Consider the following 19,889-nt stretch of genomic DNA (forward strand, 5'->3'; position numbering starts at 1 on the left):
GTAGGCTTAAGACAAAGATATCTCTAGCTAACTCCAGAGGTCAGCAAGCAACCCTCAGATAGAAACAGGTTCAAGCGTTCAACTAGCCTAGGAGAAGGATTTCTTCACCAACATGTATCCCCAAAATGACAATGACATTACATCACATTCAGTTGATAACAAACATTGACTCTTTAGTTTAAAAACATTTGTAACATATATACAAAAGATTTATAAAATAATAACCTACTATTCAATTTCCTTTCACATTCCCTCCTTTTATCATTTGATAATCCTTTGTACATATCAGAACTCAAGAGACCCCAAACTCAATACATTTTCTTTGAAACCTAAGCACCTTAACACTTAATCATCATTACATTGCAACAAAAACACTACATCTGATGTAAGATTAAACCTCTTTCAACACATTCCAAAAAGGTGAACATGACATGCCCATTTGACAACCCACAAATCCTTGACTCTTCTTACATTAAGACATTCTCAAACATGAAACTGCATGTATTATACAACGCTCAGTCTACAATAACTAGATGAAAAGTGTCCCATGATGATGAACAATGTCCCTTGCTTTGATGTTTCTTCTTGTCCCAGAGTCATATACCTTGGTTCAATAATGACACTCTTACGAAACCTCTAAATACTGTCCCAGAAACTTGAGTTGGCTTGTCCCAGCCTTGTGAGACCAACTCTTGCAGTCGCCTCGCCTCTGTGTAGGCCTCTCTGCTTACTCTGCCCCACAAAACCTTTCAAAATGACTTGACACTAGATGACGTCTTCAACAGTCCCATTTTGTCCAACCAAACTGTCCAAAACTCAAACACAGTTAATTAATAATAACATCACAGTTGAAACACAGTTGATAACAAACACTGACTCTTTAGTTTAAAAACATTTGTAACATATATACAAAAGATTTATAAAATGATAACCTACTATTCAATTTTCTTTCACAATGACCATGCAACAATAACATCACTTTGTATGATGATAATATTGTATATATATATATTAGAGAACTCTGTCTTAGTCGTATGTTTATGTGCTTGTGGGAAGAAGCAAAAACACAAAACGTGCCATGTTTTGGAAATCATACATGTTAATTATTGTATTGCATTGCCAAACCAGATTTGAATTGAATAATTCTGCGATACATTAAGTTGGTTTTTTGCCTTGATTCTTCTGAAGGTTTGCCTCACTCTCTGGAACTTATGACATAAGTCATAAAATGAAAAAATATCCTCTACTACATCATTTTAAATATGATCTTTTTGGCATTTTGCCTTTATTTGACAGTCAGTGGAGAGAGACAGTAAACACAGGGCATGTCATACCCCTAGTATGACATGCAACAAAAGTCCCCTCATCACGGAGTTGCCCTGTGAACGTTGTGATTGCATGGTATGTGCAACCACACCACTGTAGAGGCATGTTTTCAAGAATGAACTCTTCCTAATCCAGACTGAGCTATTATACTTCTGAGCTGTTACTTTATCTTGTCTAGACAGATCAAAGCATGTTTGATGAATTGATAGATGAACACAGATGAATTGAGAACATAGCTGCATTATTGTGCTGAATCATTCTCATTCTCTTCCCTGTAAATCATTGGTTTCAGATCTGTGAATCCAGGCTCCAGCCCCATCCACGCAGGTGTTGCTGCTGTTCCAGGGGCAGTCCCAGAAGATGACTCCTCTTTACTTTTATCTGAAACACATGGCGGCTGTTTGACACAAGCACAGGTGGGAGATGCACCAAGTGGTGGCACTCTGCTGCCTCACTGTCTGTCTGGGCCAGGCAGTGAGGCAGCAGAGCTTCCAGACTTCAGGGCCCAAAACCGTCGTTTACTGCCCAACTTAAAGAATCCTCTGCACATCATCGATGGGCCTGACCAGCGCTACTTCATTGGCATCATTGACATTTTCACAGTTTACAGTTTTAAGAAGAGGTTGGAGCATTTATGGAAGAGGCTGAGACATCCAGGCCGGACCTTCTCCACTGTCAGTCCACAGACTTACTGTGTCAGGCTATGTCAGTGGGTGCAGAACCATACCAAGTAAACCCTGTAGACCTGATATGAGTGGGGGGCACTGTCAAACTGAGCATGTCCAAACAACCAAATGTCAACCAAAGTTCCCACTCATGCACACACATGAATCAAGAAACAAGTTTATATACTGTACATCTGTTCAATGGTTCCAATCCTTTCGTCTTTCCACATGTTCAGGACACATCCTGTTCATTCTCATGGGTGTTGAATTAAAGTTACTGATGGGAACAAATTGAAGATGAGAAACAAAAATTCCTAAATAAACCTTCTCTGTAAATAAGGCTCAGAAGCAAACATGTGCATTCATCAGCGAAAGTTATTTATGTCATCAAAGATTAGCCTCAGCAGCTGCAAATGCACATCGTCACAGCTGTAACAGCCCGGATCAATGTGTGCCAAAGTGGATGATCTGCACATACTGACATGGGTAGATGGCAAATTTTACATCATGAACATGCAGATGCTTAAGCAGTAGAGGTCTTAGGTCCTAAATAACCCCCTGAGAAAAGAGTCGCTGGTGCACACTTTCTAGTCCACCATGGTTCCAGGTTGGGTCTAACTTTTCAGATTTATAGTTGGTTTGCGCTGGTCTGAATTGGTAAACATGTTGCATTTTCTCCTCAGTGCAGTTTCTTTTCACACAGAAAAAAAATCATATTTACCACAATGCTTCAGTAAAAGCCACATGAGAATGTTGACTCAACTCATAGTCTAAAGTGGGAGTCCTAAAGAAGGTCCTATCTGAAGAATAATTTGTTTTGATTTGTTTTGTTCCACAGCCAATTACCTGATACAATTGCTATTTTCAGATATGCCCAAATGCAGGGCTGGCTCTGACTATGTTGGTGCCCTAGGTGAGATTTTAATTTGAAGCCCCTAAAGATTTAGATTGGAGCCCCCAAAAAAGTGCAAACTCCAGTCCAAGAACTTCAGATATGAATTCACACTACAATCAATTGCCACAATGGTACCTCCAGCCCAGACAAGGTCCTCCCAGTCCTCCAGAGAAAAAGAGTGTTTAGTGGCATTGCCTGAGGTAGCACATGAAGTTCGGTGGCTTTCATGCGAAAACTGACTGAACAGTAAGGCTTTGGAAAATCTAATCAGATGACAATGCAAGTTAATGAGACAAAAGGCAGGAAAAACATAGGGAATAAGAACATAGGGGATAAGAAGGGAAACTTTCCAAAAAAAAAAAACCCTTCCCTTATTTGGTGCCCTTAGCAACTGCTTAGGTCAGCCCTGCCCAAATGAACTGTGCTGAAAACCATTCAACTAGATTAAACAACACTGGTCAGAAAATACTTTTAAATATCTGTCACAAGTGTGAAAGGAGTGGGGGAAAGTTGGATATAATGTGCATCACATAGTGCCTGTTTAGACAGCCAGTTGATTAGGGCCTAATTGAGAAACACTGAATGAAGTGCTATACATGTGTACAATGTAAGGTTTGAAAGTATCCCTAAAAGCCAGAGATTCACCCAATACACTACACACTACATTACAATGTTGTCTGGTTTTATTGCCAGGAATCTCCAGTTTAGCTTTTAATCTCTTCAGAATTTCTTGATTTTAACCTTTTTGTGTTGATGATACAGTGTTCTTTAATTAAACTGTAAAGACTTGTGCTTTCTCTTCATCCTGAAAAAAATGCACATCCTGAATCACAGGGCATGCAATGCTTTTTATTATTTGTCATTTTGACATAGTCTCAAATTCAGCAGTGGCTCTTTAGAAAATGATTTTTAAAATTCACCTTTAACCTTGAAATATGAAACTTCAATTAAAAATGTTTTATTTCTGATTTACCACCGAGTCAGATTTCTGTGATCATGTATAAATGTCTGAATAGAATGAAAAGAATGAAACTGTGATAAAACTCAGAGGTTGCATATTACTTTTGTTGATGCTACAGTCGGTCAGCAGCTTTACAGAACTGTTTTTGCTGTTTAACTTACACAATACATGCCTGTGCCTGATGTCTGCAATTACTGGAGAAAGTACATTCTGTAACCTTTGCCTTGTGGATAAAGGGTAAATAGGGTGTTTAAGTTGTTTATGAATGTTTGTTATTTGATGTCAGTTTCTTTTGGTCATTCATTATCTCACACAGGCAGCACATTCACTGACAAGCATAAACAGGACCTGAATATTCAAGTCTTAGTCACTGTGGGCGATTCCCCATCAAGTGTTTTGTAAAAATTCCACTATGTTCTCATTGGAACAAGACAGTACTCCAGCAGCTGCGTAGGATGTGACTAATAGTATGTCCCCAGGAATGGTTACTGTGCAGCCCATATGGAGTGAAAATACATGTTAACTCATGAGGAGCTTATGCAACATTAGTGCTGCAATATTAATTTCAATAGAACAATAGAACACAGCACATTTAACAGTTAATGACTTCAGTGTAAATTATATGGGACGGGTTCACGATTTTTCAAGTCTGTCTTAAAACAACAGTCAGGAGCCCAAATAAACATTGAAATAGGTTTGTTTTTTCATGTTGTAATCATTCCTCCTGTTCATACTGACCATTAGAAGATCCATTCATAATGCATTTAAAATGTAAGTGATGGAGGACAAAATTCACAGTCCTCCTTTTGTGCAAAAATGTCTTTAAAAGTTTATCTGAAGCTAATATGAAGCTTCAGAGTCCAAATGAGTCAAATCAAGAAGATATCTTTGATGCTAAAAAGACTGTAAATGTGGCAGATATCCACTTGATATAACTAACTCATACTGATGAAGCCTCATATAAGCTTTGGATAAACTTTTAAATGCATTTAAAAGCAATGTGTGGACACATTGTGGATTTTGGCCCCCATCACTTTCACTCAAAACACATTTGAGTGTGATCTTTTAATAGCCAGTATGAACAGGAGAAATTATTACAGTGAGGAAAACCTCATGGTTTTCATGTAACATTCAAGTTTTAACAAATACACTGAATGAAGGCCTAAACAAAACCAATTTAATATATTTCCTGAAAAGTAATAACGGTGAGAAAGACCATAATGTTTGAGGGGTGGTTGTTTCTAACAGTGACAGAAAATGCAATGTCATCATGACATATAGTTTCTGACCACATGATTATTTTTTTCATCTGCTGTTTGGTTTAGAAGGGTGTGCAGGTAAGCCAAGAAAAAGAGGAAGTATGTACTCAATTTGTTTGAATTACCGTCCTGTTAACATGATGATACATAACCACACACTTCTGGATGGTTAAGATTAAGGGAAATGCAAGGAATCATCATCCAACTGTGCAGCTCTACTAAGTTTAGCTAAGTGTTTTGGTTTTACATTGTATTGGTTAGACACACTGCTCTCAAACCAGCCGCAGTAGGCAGATGTTTTTAGCAAATAAGCTCTGATAAACCCACTGTATGCTACCTGCTCAGTACCAAACTGCTAACAAACTTAGCAACTAGCTGGTGAAGGAAGTCAGACGGTTAAAGAGTCACATATTTTCCTCAAGAATTGGTGAAGACCAAAACAGAATTTTGGACTGACATTCATCCAATGACCAGAAAAATGACTCCAAATTAATGCCAAGGTAGTTCCATATCTGCTGGATGTGTAAATGCAGAACTTAAAATGTCACTATCGTGTCTGTCAGCTTATTGTGAAACCCTCAAGTGGCCAAAAAAATAATGCAGCTTCATTCATAACGACGTAAAATACCCAGTGTATAAAACATGACAGGGCTGTCAGTCTCACTGTGACATTTTTGTAGTTATCATCTCTGACTTAAGACCCAGTTTTGATGCCACACACATAAAATTAAAGCCTCTTGACACAGCAGGGATACAATAATTGTTTTCCCAACATCAGGCCAACTAGTCATCTGGATTTAAATTTCCTGAGACTGGCTGACTCCAAGATCTGACTCAGAACAGCAACAGGAAATAAAACAGAAACAGAAATTCCCTTGTGTTTAATATTTTTGCATTAGACTAACCAGCTCCATTCAGAACTGTTGATGAAGTAGGAGCCAAAGTCAAAGTGGTTTAAGGATGTGAAGAGAAAAGGCCAGCCTACCCTGGCAAATGCCTTTTCAGCATCTAGTGTTAACGTGATGGCAGAATTTTTAATCTCTGTATCAGAGTAATTATGTTAAATAATCTTTGCATGTTTTCTGAGGAATGTCTCCCTTTGATGAAACCAGATCTGCAAGTTCATGTTGGTGTGGGTGAAAGGGTGGGAGGCGTGGAGTACAGTAAACATTTTGTTACAGTTAATGATATATGTAGATATGTATATCAAATGGGATTCATAGGTCCTTTGATATGGCAGGGCTGACCTAATACTGTAGAGGAAACAAAAGAAAAGTAAATAAATAAATAAAGACAGCAACAAAAAAGGAAAAAGAGGTACTGTGAACGGGGTTGGAGAGAGGAGCTAAGTGGTCTAATGAGGGATAGTACTGAAATGGGATCATTGGACATATAAAGTGGGGTAAGGAGTTTATAAATAATATAATATTATGTAATCTATTATAATATGACATTAAATAATATGATGATATAACAATATAATAATACAATACAATATAACATAAAATTATACAACATATGACTGTGAATGAAGAGGGTAAGGGATTTAAGGGGAGGAGGGAGATTAAGGGAAAAGGAAAATTTATATATATATCTGCTGTAACAGACACAGCCATTAATAGTAGCTTCAATTATATATTAATGAATCACTTTTAGGCCATCGCTATACATATTTACCTATTTTACAGAGCCACACATCTGCAAATGCAGCACCATTCATTGTCTGAAAATAGGCATAGAGGTATAACATACCAACTGTCAATAACTTTGTGGCACATGATGAGCAATTATATAAAATCAGGTTTAACTTGACAGCCTTTTGACAGCCTGTGCACAACTTCTTATGTAGGTCTATAAGAGGAACAGTCTCAAGTTGTTTGATCAGTCTTTGCTGAGCCTGTTGACAGGAATACAAGTTGTTTTTGTTCAGACCACTGAGCTGGATACATAAGGGGGACATAACAAGCAAAGGCATTAGGATAAAGTAAACTGTTAACTTCATTTCCCAAATTCCCTCTTAGTTTAGTATATGCAACGGTTCAGACTACTGAGCAGGATAAATAAGGGGGATATAAACAAAATCTTCAAAAAGTGAATGCGTGAATTATTTCAAAAGTGGAGTTGGCTTCTATTAAATATATATTTTCAATTACATAATTCATCTAGAAATAATTTATTTGGGGGGGACCACAACCCCCCTGGGATCTGCACCCAAGGATACAACCAGGAGTGAGACTGGGGTCCCTAAATAGGGTGTTATTGATGAACAGTCTGTTGCAGTTCAGACTCATCTGATTGTTCTTGGCCTTGTTGGAGTAGAAAATGGGGAACAGCACTTTCCTTCCGTCCTTTATCTCCAGAGCGTACTGTTCATTTACTCCGAAGGGTTTGTTCTGTAAATGTTCGAATTTCGCTGCAACAATGAGTCAAGGTCTTCCTGTCTCACTAGAGGATCAGGTCAGTGTCTCAACATATGATTTTCTGCCTCCCAGGCATTGAATTCTGGAAAAGGTCATGCTGGATATGGTCTCATCAGAGAGGTTTAGTTCTATTTTGAAGAAATCCTTCAGTAGGTCATCTGGGATTTTGTTGGTTGTCTCTCTGATTCCGTGGAATAAATTGTGGTTAAATTGTCTCTCATCAACTAGTGTTTCTATGGTGTCATTTTCTTTGGTCAGTTTTACAAGGTTGGCACATAGTATAGTGATTGTTTTAGCTTCTTTATTTCAGCTTGGTACATTTGGGCAGAGTTTCTGAGCTCCGACACCTCAGCAAGTATATAGTCTAACTTGTCCAACTTACTTAGCTGCTCTAGGGGCTTCAGCTTTTCCTCAATGAGCTGAATAATACTGTGTCAGTGTCCATGAGATCTGGGTTTCCTAACAGCTCCCAACTGGAAAGTCTTTTTGATGCCGATCGTGGGCCATATGGAAACGGGAATGGGTCCTCTTTGTTTATTTTGGAGTGCTAAATTGCATAACAGTGTGATCTGAATTTCTAGGGAATCGCTCATGGATGCTTGAGTGCTGCATCTGTATGTCGTTTGGAAGTTTAAATAAGAACCAAAGAAAGAGTGCGCTGAGTCCAAAGTTCTTTGCTGTCCCAACAAATCTTCAGGATCCATTTTGTTTTTTCTTGTAATGATATTATGGGAGTGATGTAAGAGATCAATCCATAAGAATTTAAAGGTGTGTAGGATTTAGTGGTATCTAACGGTGAGGCTGCAAATTGCAACCAACTGAATATTGTGCTCCATATGTAGATCAACGGGCTCATTCTAAAGTAACGGAAACACAACAATTCTTATTTTCAGATGATTATACACTAATTAAAACATAGTTATGAATATTATATTCAATTTTTGCCAAGTCCATTCCGCTAGATGCCACTGAATTCTACACACTGCACATTTAATTGGTCTTCATTTGTTTGACTAATAGACTCTGGACATAGCCACCATGACACCACCCATTGGTTTCTAAAGAGCGTACAGCGAGCGGCTCCGGCCAACTCCCAACTAATCCAAAGTGGTCAAAGAGGTAGAGCTGAGGTGGGCCAAATGAAGCCTGGTTCCTGAAACACGCCCACCTAGCTCAAAGCTTCCAAGCTAGCTAAGGCTAACAAGCTATGCTATGGGGCTAACCCTGTGGTCTTCTTGCTACCAGTTGCCACTGTCACCATCGCGGCTTACGTTACTTGAGGTAAATTAACCTGAAACTATACATTAAAACTTGAAATAATGATTTATGTTATTGAGATTATACTACAGTTTAAACTTAACTTAAACGTTTTTTAAATATACAACTGTGGTAATTTGCAACGCTAAATTTTGTTGAGAGTTGCGATTAGGAATGATACTGTGAATCAGCATAACGTTTATTTAATACATGTTTTTAAGTACATTAGCTAATTGCCATAAAAACCACCTCCAAAAGCAGTGAACTGCTTACAGTTGGCAGTGTCACTGCTTTGGAATTTGGCCTTTAGGGCCCATTTTGTTAGGCCTAAACCCAGCCCTGACCGTCATCGCTAAATTACAACAAAATTTGTAAAAAAGGGGATCAGTTATGATACTGTGAATCAGCATAACGTTTATTTAATACATATTTAAACAACAATTTGAAGCAAATCAATTAACCTGAAATTAGACTTCCTCATAACTTTAGTTACGAGTCATTTTTGGATGTCACTTAATTATACTTTTAATAAGTTAACGTTAATAGGCTAAGTTGCATGTGATAGTAGCTATTTGGTATTCTTACAGTAATTTTTTTATTGATACTGGCTTGAATAGTTTTTTTTGCCTATTAAAGAATTATACCAAACAAGAAATTCAAAAACCTGTAGTTCAAATCTTAGTGTGTGTAATGGCTTACATTAAAGATTAGTACTATTGCAAACAGTGTGCATATTTATGGTTTTGACACTGATAGAAGTCCGTGGGGGACTGAAACGTATGTGTACTGCTATCAACAGCGCTGTGTGAGATTATTATCTTGAATATGACTGTTGAGAAAGAAAAGTCACTTTTATATTTGTTACAAGATGCTTATTTCTTTCAGTACATTGGTCCTTGAGCTCATTGCTACCTGTGATGCCTCCACCATGCCTGCTACACACAGTATAAACTGTAAGTACCAGTCTTGGCTACTTGATTTTAGACAACTGATATTACATTGTTTGTCTTCAAAGGACAAAAAAATGTATTTAAAGACTGTCATCTATATTTCGAGTTGCGCCCTTGTTCCATTTTATCCCAAAGATATGACATATTAGGATTGTCAACATAAAAAACCTAGCCACCCGTTATAATTAACTTTATATTTTTCGTTACCTGAAGCATTTATCACATTTATTTTCCTCTCATATTCACAGTGTGGATCATTGGTGACAGCTGGTGCCCTAAGAGATGAAGAGACTAATGGAAAGCAACCTCAGCATGCTGGATGTCCCTCACATTAGATATGACTGTTCTGGGCTATTTTTGAAAGATGAAGTTCATGTCACACTTAGGGGAATATAATAATGCCAAATTACAACAAAATCACATCTGTGGGCACTTTTCTAACGGAACAGGTCTAGACCATACTCATACTCATTTATAGATAGAGAGACCCAACAATTTCCTCATGCGCAAGCACTTGGCGACAGCGGCAAGGAAAAACAAAATCACTATTCCCTCAGTTTGTGGCCACAAACTGAGTCTGTAATTTTTATGTTTAGATTTGCTACTTTTACTGTAAAATTTTTAGCCAACATCCGTTCTTGTCATAAGTATAAAATATCCATTCCTTTTTTAAACCTTCAAATGCCAGTTTGTTTGCGCAATGCGCTTGTTGAAAAACAACCTCAAAATCAACTATTATCCATATTCCAACTTGCTGCCGAGAAACTTACTAAACATCCACCAACCTCTCCTCCTCCTCCTAATAGGAAAGATCAACTCATATAGAAATGGTGTGAACTACGTCACTTTAGAAATGTTGAGATGATGCGTATTATGGAAATGTTGAGATGATACGTTTTGCTGAAATGTTAATATGCTACATATTTCACGTGTTGAAATGTAGATAAATGCAGACTGTGTAAAGCAACAATAAATATGTCTTCTGAGTTTGTCACCACCAGAGCCAGAATCCAATTCTGAGCCAGAAGACACTGACCTACCTGAGTATCAACCTCGTTCCTCTCAGTCTGCAACTGAGAGGAACGAGTTAGCAATATGTATTACTGTCTAGCATAACCTAACGTTAGCCACATAAAGTTGGGCTATCAATAAACATAGCAAACATATTTTGTCACTTTATCAGATAGTTTTGTCTATATAGTCACAGATCAAACTGGCAGCCATCATGTGTTTTGTTTCATGCATATTACCAAATATATATATGTGCAAGAATCCCCACCATAATCAATATTAGACTAAAGTAAAATGTAACACGTATTGTCAGTTGTATTGTTTCATTCAAATACACATATCTGCAGCTCTTCTCAATGTTTTATGTGTGGTTTGCTGAATGTCATCATTGCAACACACAAGCTGAGCAACAAAATATGCTCTAATCTGTTCAGATAACTATAAGATTATTCATAATATAGAATTTAAAACTCATATAGTTGACAATCTTTAGTCACACTGCGTATTGAACTGTACTTGTACGGGTGCACCTGTGGAGAATGCAAAACGATGCCCACGGAGGATCAGAATGTCTGCTGCAAGGAGATTAACGGCGTATGTAAAGAAAAACAAATGTATGAATACATAACCGGTAGAGCACTATATCTCTAGCACCTATACACATACTCCAACAGGTTCAGAATAGATGTGGAGAGCTACCTGAGGAGCCATGGTGCATGACGCTTCATCCAGGCCTTGAGCCTGTCTGCCTGAACCCCTACTCCCTGCAGAATGCCCTGAACATATACCAGGCAGACCATGGGCTACTGGACATTAATATAAGATGATGACAATAAGATATTTTTTATTTGTTTGGAATTTGTATGAATTACATTTGTGTTGATCAAATGAAATGCTTGTCTTTCAAAAACTGGTAAAGTTTAGGACTCAAGAACCATGTTGCACTCTTTATGCAATCATATTAGTGATGTTGATTAAAATATACATCTACAAGGCGATACCTGGCCTAAAGAAGCTTTGTGTCCTGGTGCTGGGGATACCTGGGCAAGCACAACCGGGTTGTCATACCCTCCTGTGTTGTGCTCCGTATACCCTGATGAAGATGAGGAGTACACAGGATTTAAACCTCCCATTTAAATTTTGAAAAAAATACATCTATGTATGTACATACACACACACACACACACACACACATATATATATATATATAATTTAGGTCTGAAGTGGCGAGATAATAAAGAAACAAACAAACAAACAAACAACAGATACAAGACGGTTTTCACCCTAATTAGCATCCAATTTCTCTCGTGATTTTCCGCATGTCCTCACACTGGCCATCTGTCTTGTGGTTGGAAGGGATGTGGCCTGTTTTCACAGACTGGTAAGCAAAACATACTAAGATATTTGCTTTTATGCATGTGTTTTTTTATTTTGTACCAAAGGAGATCATAGTCAGATCATAGAGGACTTTGAGCCCGTTATTGCTGGGTCTATCTGCTGTGAAACAAGAGCCTTAATTGTCAAACTATCTAAATGCAAAGTTGTGTAAAATGTCAGGTTCATGTGAAATAAATAAATGCAATACTGTTCAAAAAAAACAAAAAAATACTGTCCACCTTTTTGTGTTTTCTTTCCTTTTATTTTAAAAATTATGACAGTTAATCTACGATAACTTCTGGTTCACAAGTCTATTTATATTTGCACTCCTTTTGTTTTTAATACTGACTGAAAATATTAGATTTGACATTCAAATTTGACTGTTAATTGACGAGCAAATCATGCAATACAGATAAAATGTTAAGCATTAATGCTCAACTCTTTCACTAAGGGATAGAAGTCTAGTTTAAGTAGAATATGAAAATACTCCCACACGTTTCAGACTTTTGACCTTTCTCAAGACATTGGATCTCATTTACTAATATGCGCATAGAGATGTTCTTATTTTGCACACAAAACAAGTGTGCATGCAAAATTACTGTCAGATTCATGACACGTGCGGACCAGCCAATTTTTTTCTTACCACCGTGTTTATGTTAGTGAATCAGAATCATTCTAAATTGATGTGCCCATTATCTGTAATTAGCATACCACAATGCCCCCATTTCTCTATATAAGGTAAGCTCTGTTGGAGGGCTGCAGCAGTGGAGAGAGCTGTCACTCATCAAGAGAGCCGCGATGGTAAAAATGTGGAAAAACTTGAAATGCAAACATTAGTTTCAGGAGTAGAGGCCAGAAATTTGGCTGGTAAACATTGTCATTGGCACAACTGTTTGGAGCCTGATGTGAACCGGACAATTTCCCATCCACTTTATATAACAAAAATAAACACTACGCAAACAGCACTTAAAGAAATTAAATTGTTGGCAGTAACATGTTGTTTTAGTTCACAAACCAGACTTCATTTTAGAGTCAATTTAAAGTCACAGCGGTTTTATTCAGCAGTGCAAAATCACACTCCTGTCTCATCTCAACAATCAAATAGTATCTCAAATGTTCTTGTCTGTATAACCCCAACATGAAAATGATATTTGCAATTTTTGCCTTGACATTATAACAGCAATAATAGACGCCAAGATGACTACACACGTAGCAATCTAAACATTCACTTATCTGTATACATTTCTCACAAAAAGTTTACACCATTTCAAAACAAAAAGGGCAGAAAGACTCATAAACTGAATGTGATGACACACGACACTATACACCAAACAGAGCTGTCTGTCAGTGTTTTTATTTCTTCTCTCTCTCTTTAATTACCTCTACCACTGCTTACAGCCATATGAACTATAGCTGTTATGCAGATCAGCCATGGTACTAAAAACAATAGTGATACTTTTTTTTTTTTTTTTTTTTTTAAATTTGCACAGTAAAAACAAAGCAGCATAATCACAACAACAAAAGACAAGAAACAAATTGTGCAGGTGAGATTTAGAAAACCCTTAGAGGCTTATTGTAGTAATCTCACCCCACTCCCCCTTTCCCTCTCTCTTTCTCTCTCTCAACCCAACCGGTCAAAGCAGATGGCCGCCCATCTAGAGCCGGGTTCTGCTTGAGGTTTCTACCCGTTAAAGAGGAGTTTTTCTTTACCGCTGTCGCTGAGTGTGGCTGATGGGAAAATTGTTGGGTCTCTGTAAATTAAAGAGTACGGTCTTGACCTGCTCTATGTGAAAAGTGCCTTGAGATGACTTTTGTTGTGATATGGCGCTATATAAATAAAAATTGATTGATTGAACACTGTGCTCCCAGAATGCAGGCTTACTGGTGGTTCTCACAGTCACCAAAAGTAGAATGGGAGGCAGAGCCTTCAACTATCAGGCAGACACCCTCTCTACATTTAAAATTAGGCTTAAAACCTTCCTTTTTGATAAAGCTTATAGTTAAAGCCGACCAAGCTTGCCTTGGACCAGCCCTTAGTTATGCTGCTATAGGCCTAGACTACCGGGGGACTTCCCACAATGCACTGAGCTCTTCTCTCCTCTTCTCCATCTGTGTGTATTCTTTTAAAATTACTGCATGTTATTAATTTGATTTCTTCCCAGAAGTACTTCGTACTTTCTCATCCACAGGAAACCATAGAAACCATGCTGACATGTCCCTCTTCTGTTCTTCACCAGCTGTTCCCTCTGTTCTGTTCTGTCCTACCAGTTGTTGCTGCTAGTCATATATCTATTATTGTTGTTCTGCTTCTCTGCGTCACCGACACTCCATCACCCTCTTCTCTGTCTGTCAACGCAAATGCTCAGAGCAGATGGCTGCTCAGAAGCCAGGTTCTGCTTGAAGGGTTTTTCCTTAACACTGTGCGTGCCAAGTGCTACTCATGGGGAAATTGTTGGTTCTATCTCCTTGTAGATGAAAGAGTGCAGTCTGGACCTGCTCCATGTGAAAATCACCCTGAGGTGACTTTTATTGTGGTTTAGCGCTAAATAAGTAAAACTGAATGTGTGTGTACGTGCATGTGAACATGTGTGCATGCTTACTGAAGCACACTTGTGTTAAGTCAACCTCTTATTACAGAAAGAGAGAGAAAGGCGGATTATAATCAGATATGATCAGTTTGAATGGTTAAGTTTGGTTCATCAGACAGGTCCTAAGCTTATATTTGAAATTATTGAGAGAAGTGGACTGAAATGCAATTTGAATTTAACTGTTCCACAGCTGAGCCCCCCTATATCTAATAGAGAATTGACAGAGCCCAGTATAGAATATTGGGAGGTGTAAACATTTGGTATGTCTCGTATTATAGTTGTGTACATCACCATTAGGCTGGAAAAATGCTTTACAAAGGAAGGGAAGCGAGGCTGGCTGATGAAAAATTTTAAAAATAAAAACACAAATTTGGTTTTTGTTTATGTTATAAATTGTTAGGATCTTGAGCTGATTGAAGAGAGGGGCTGAGTGGTCAGTCCTACTACTAAATGTAGCAGTTCTGCAAAACTTTTTCGGCAAAATTTAAAGCTTACGAAGGTAGGTGGGATAAGTAGATCCCCAAATAATATTGCAATGCATGAGGTACGGATAAATTATGCTATAATAAAGACTCAATAAACACTTCTGATGCACCAAACTTCGAAATTTGCCAATGATGCCAAAATTAATAAAGCAACAAACTATACACTCCTCTGGCTCAGGGTCGCTATGACACCAGCGGTCGATACATCATAAATGACGTGCAGTAGACCAGGTTACAGCGTAGCAGCAGCAACACCACAAACAGCAGCAGCAGGCTGGAGGGCAGCGGGATGCGGCCTGGACACACACAGCCTCCCAGGTACCAGGAGGAGAGTTTCTGTGACTGCCGGAGCCCAAACACGCTGAAAGCATCGATAAATTGCCCGCGCTTCCCCACACACCGGTTTCCGAGCACAACAATCCCGCTGTGAGCTTCCAGCAGGCCGCTGCAAACACTGATGGGCCCTAGTTCAGCCAGCAGCTCGTCACACAAAGACAGCAGCAAGGGAATGACAGTGCACTGATTTAATCCCAACAACAATTTGGAGAGACTACAAATATTTAAATGAAAAGTTGAGAACTACTTTGAACGGAGCTTTGGCATATCAAGTAATAAACTATTAAATCCATTAATACTGAAATGGTCACAGGATAAACACTCAGAAGTCAAAGAGCTAAAAAAATTTTGAATCAGGGTCAAACAGCTCCATAAAAAAGACCAATCAAGTCATCATCATCACCATCAATGTCATGATAAGGAAATATGGAGACATGCTTAGAACAAGTCCAAGCGCTCCATTCATTTATATTCATTGATAGGTGTGCATCTCAGGTGGACACTTTTACAGCAAGTACAATAAACAGTGGGATTTGAGAGGATATTATGACAGTGATAAGAAAGACAGCTGTAGTCCATCATGGACATGGAAGTGCTCATAGGTAGACCAAAATAAATATTGGAATGACTAAGTATAATACTGTGGGCCCTGTCTTACGCACAGCGCAGAGTGGGGCTAAGTGCAGCGCAAGTCTCTTTTAAGACCGACGAATTTGTCATTTTCCGTCCAGCGCCCACGTTATTAAAATAGCGGAGGAAGTCCTGCAGCTGTCGGCTCCTCTGCTCCAGTCACACCCCTTCTTCCGGGACTTTGTATACGGAGCCGCTGTAGAAGGAGGAAAATAAATATCCTCAATCAAGTGACCTATGACTACCACTAGCACACACACACCCTCAGAGTAGCCTGTTACACAATCCTTTACTTATCGTAATAGTGCGCGTTGAACCAAGTCTCGGTCATCGACGCCTGGCTCGTCCTGCTGTGGTCTGTCTGCTTCCTCGTCCCAGCTGCACCTTTTCTCCGGTGTATCCACGCTGTTTCAACGAGTAGTCTCCGTCCTCAGGTTCCCATGACCAACTGCAACCGATATTCTGTGGAGCGAACCCTCTCACATCCGTCGCTTCCCCGTGTCTCCAAGTCTCTCCTTCCTTCTCCACCTGCTTCACCTCTCACACTCGGCCAAAAAAGACATGAAGGAACTCAGTCCAGTCCGCTACTCCTGAGTGAAGGGGTGTGTGTCATCCAATCACTCACTGGTGTTCTCACTTAATCCATCACTTGATCACTTAGAGTTCAATGCACTCAGTCCAATTAAAACCATATAAAAAAAAAGCATGCAGGGCAACTCACTAAAACCAGATGCATATAATAAAAATAAGACATGCAAAATATAAGATCAAGTAGGATTACAATTATGTCTCAATTTGACAAAAACACTGATTACGTGTAGCTTTTCAGCCTAAAGCAAACAGTCCAGCTGGAACTGATTGAAGGCAGACTCTGAGGAGACATATGCACTCAGTGTGATTAGTTTGGTTACCTCAACAAAAGAGCTCATAATGGTATAACCTGTGCCAAAATGATTGTGGACTGAATATAGCTAAATGTGGCTTGATTGTTCAATAATATAATGTGTAACGCTGGAATAATGTTGGTGACTCAGAAAATTGGGGAGGACAGGAGGAAAACCAACATGAAATCTTACAACAAACTGCATCAAACTATATCACTGTCTCTACCTGATGAAATCGGAGGGGTGGGGCTTTCAAAAACAAAAACCCCATAGCATATACATATTGTTTCTTAACAAAGAAGTGCTCATTTTAGCTGTGGAGTTGTTCAGAATGTGTCATTTTACCAACAAAGCAATATTCTAATTTATAGTATTGTTCTATTGTTACAACAGATTTATATTCTATTCAGAAACAGACAACTTATCACATCATTTACATGTGTTTCCTATGTATTTTCTTAGTATACAGAAATATATAAAGTAGCACAAAGCTTATAATCTGATACAAATACAGATCAGTGCTGAATACTAGAAAGACTGAACACTAAAAACATTCACAGATCTAAAAGTGTAGGTTCACATCAGAAAGTGTTAATGCATGTATCAAATACATGACTTACACACTCTTATTTATATGTACGATATACAAAATATAGTCTACAAAGCTGACATGTTAACACTTGTTATTCTAGTTACTTTAAGCTTATTACTCAATACATGACTCAGCTTAAAAACGAACTGAAGAAATTGTCACAAGCCAGCAGCCAGACCTCCTGCATACTTAGTCACTAATCATACATCATCAACAGGTGACTGAACAACCACTTAATTAAAAACTGGATCAATTCCAAATGAATGAGTGAGTCCAGACAGCTCACTGTAACTTCAACAAGCAAACTACCCACAACACATTATATGATCTCTGCTGCATTCTTGTTAAGGAGATAAATTCACACAACAGCCACACAGAGACATTTAACCATCAGAGATGAAATTAGCGACCAAAGAGACAGAGAGAGAGAAGCTGTATCTGACTCACGTTATCTGACCTCCTCTTCTTTCTGTCATGGAGATGAAGTATTCATGTTATAACGTCCATTTGTTGCTGTTGGGCATCTTGTTTGTTAGTTAACAGAACTTTGTGGCTGCTGGTTAACCAGTCTGATATCATCAGCAACAATGACAAACAAGCTAACTCTCCTGGTTGTTTCTCCGGTCGCTTCTCTCTCCACCTTCCCCTGCAGCGTCGTCCCGCTGCTGCGCTGCCCAGTCCAGATCCATTCTCACCATTAGCTTAATAGTCCTTCCATGGATGTATAAAGAGTCCTTCAGGCTGCTACAACAAGCTAACTGTTGCGTTGGCTAACGCAAGGAGCAATCTACTGCTTGTTATCTACTTCTGCTACTCTGTATTTTCCCTATACTGTGGAAGGGGTCAAGGTCGTTGCCAGTGGCAGGCTACATAAAGCTGCCAGTTTGCATCCAGCACTGCTGCTGGCAGGATTACATGCTGCCTGTGGTCCACAGTATTTTATGGGGAGAATTATGACTGTTGTCCTGGTTGGTCTGCACCTAACTTCTGCATCAAGCCTCCTGCTTTAATGTCCAGCCGCTCACGGCCATTCTAACACAGCGCCATGAGAAAGTAGAACACATGATCCAACAGCAGTGTTATATATTTATTCATATCTTTGTTATATCTTCCTATACACACACACACGTTTACCCAGCTATGAGTACTTATGGACAAAGCATGCTAATATATATATATATATATATATATATATATATATATATATATATATATATATATATATATATATATATATAAATTAAATTCACACTGCTTACCAATGACAACTGTCTTCAAGATCAGCTGCTGGGCAAATATTTTTTAATTCACCCTCCTCCAGTTCGAGATTTGCCCTTCTCTGAGATCTCATGCCCTAGAATAATAATAACTTTATTTGTATAGCACTTTTTAAAACTCACTATGGGGGCAAAGACACTACAACTTCAGAAAACACATGCAAATAGACAAAACACAAGCAAATTCAGAAAACATCTTCGTCAATTTGACAACACATGAGCAGCATTTAGAAAACATGCAGCAAATACCACAACACATTACAGAAATTACAACAGAAGTGTTTCCAGAAGGCACTTAAGAGTGATGAACATGTCAATAACACAAAAATGTTGAAAACAAGGCCAAAACTCTGTATTACACATTCGAACCTGAGTACCATTCCATAATAACAGGTAAATAGATGTTTACTAATGATTTTGAAGAGCAACCTGTGTATATACAGAACATTGATTTGAAATTTTTGAGAAACATTTAAATAATACATTACACTTGAACTGAACCTGTTAGATTTTAGTTGACTAAATCTACAGTAGATTTAGTCAACTAAGATCTTATGATAGTTAGTCAACTAAAACTAGACTAAAACAAAAACAATTCAGATAACTAAAATATGACTAAAACTAAATGTCAGTTTAGTCGACACACTATGACTAAAAAATCTTAATCTGATCACAATTTGCTTTACCAAAACATGTGTGCTGCTCAGTTCTGAGCTGGTTTTTCCCTCCCTGGTGGGAACAGTAATACCAGGAATGGTCTGGAGATTTGCCATGTTACCCCAGCCCAATTAATTTTACCTATCCAGAACTATCATGTAACAAATCAAATCTCTCCACGTTTTAGACATTGTAAGTAGTTGTAATAACATTGTAATAAGTTGGGTCTCTGGTGTGTGCCCCCCCCCCACCCCCCCCCCCCACCCCCCCACCCACCCCTCCATTTTCCTTCCTGTCAGCATAAATAGACTGATGAGGC

At 38.5% G+C, this 19,889-nt stretch overlaps 1 protein-coding gene and 2 long non-coding RNA genes across 4 annotated transcripts in view; 2 read left to right on the plus strand and 1 right to left on the minus strand.

Annotated features, from left to right (window-relative positions):
• Positions 1-4,505, plus strand: part of pip5kl1 (phosphatidylinositol-4-phosphate 5-kinase-like 1) — a 29,649-nt gene extending 25,144 nt beyond the window's left edge. For both annotated transcript variants that reach the window (XM_042394366.1, XM_042394367.1), the window contains one exon: positions 1,619-4,505. In XM_042394366.1, the coding sequence (XP_042250300.1) occupies positions 1,619-2,060 (442 nt within the window). In that variant the 3' untranslated portion in view covers positions 2,061-4,505. The remainder of the gene's footprint in view (positions 1-1,618) is intronic.
• A 4,005-nt stretch (positions 4,506-8,510) lies between these two features.
• On the plus strand, positions 8,511-10,585 carry LOC121885928. Its single transcript, XR_006092636.1, has 3 exons — positions 8,511-8,807; positions 9,669-9,736; positions 9,982-10,585. It is a non-coding gene; the product is annotated as an uncharacterized LOC121885928 (long non-coding RNA).
• Positions 10,586-15,703: 5,118 nt separating this feature from the next.
• On the minus strand, positions 15,704-17,269 carry LOC121885641. Its single transcript, XR_006092593.1, has 2 exons — positions 16,454-17,269; positions 15,704-16,356 (listed from the first exon to the last, which is right to left on the minus strand). It is a non-coding gene; the product is annotated as an uncharacterized LOC121885641 (long non-coding RNA).
• Between the last annotated feature and the right edge of the window lie 2,620 nt (positions 17,270-19,889).

Source organism: Thunnus maccoyii, chromosome 19 (genome assembly GCF_910596095.1).
Source record: "Thunnus maccoyii chromosome 19, fThuMac1.1, whole genome shotgun sequence".
NCBI lineage: Eukaryota > Metazoa > Chordata > Actinopteri > Scombriformes > Scombridae > Thunnus > Thunnus maccoyii.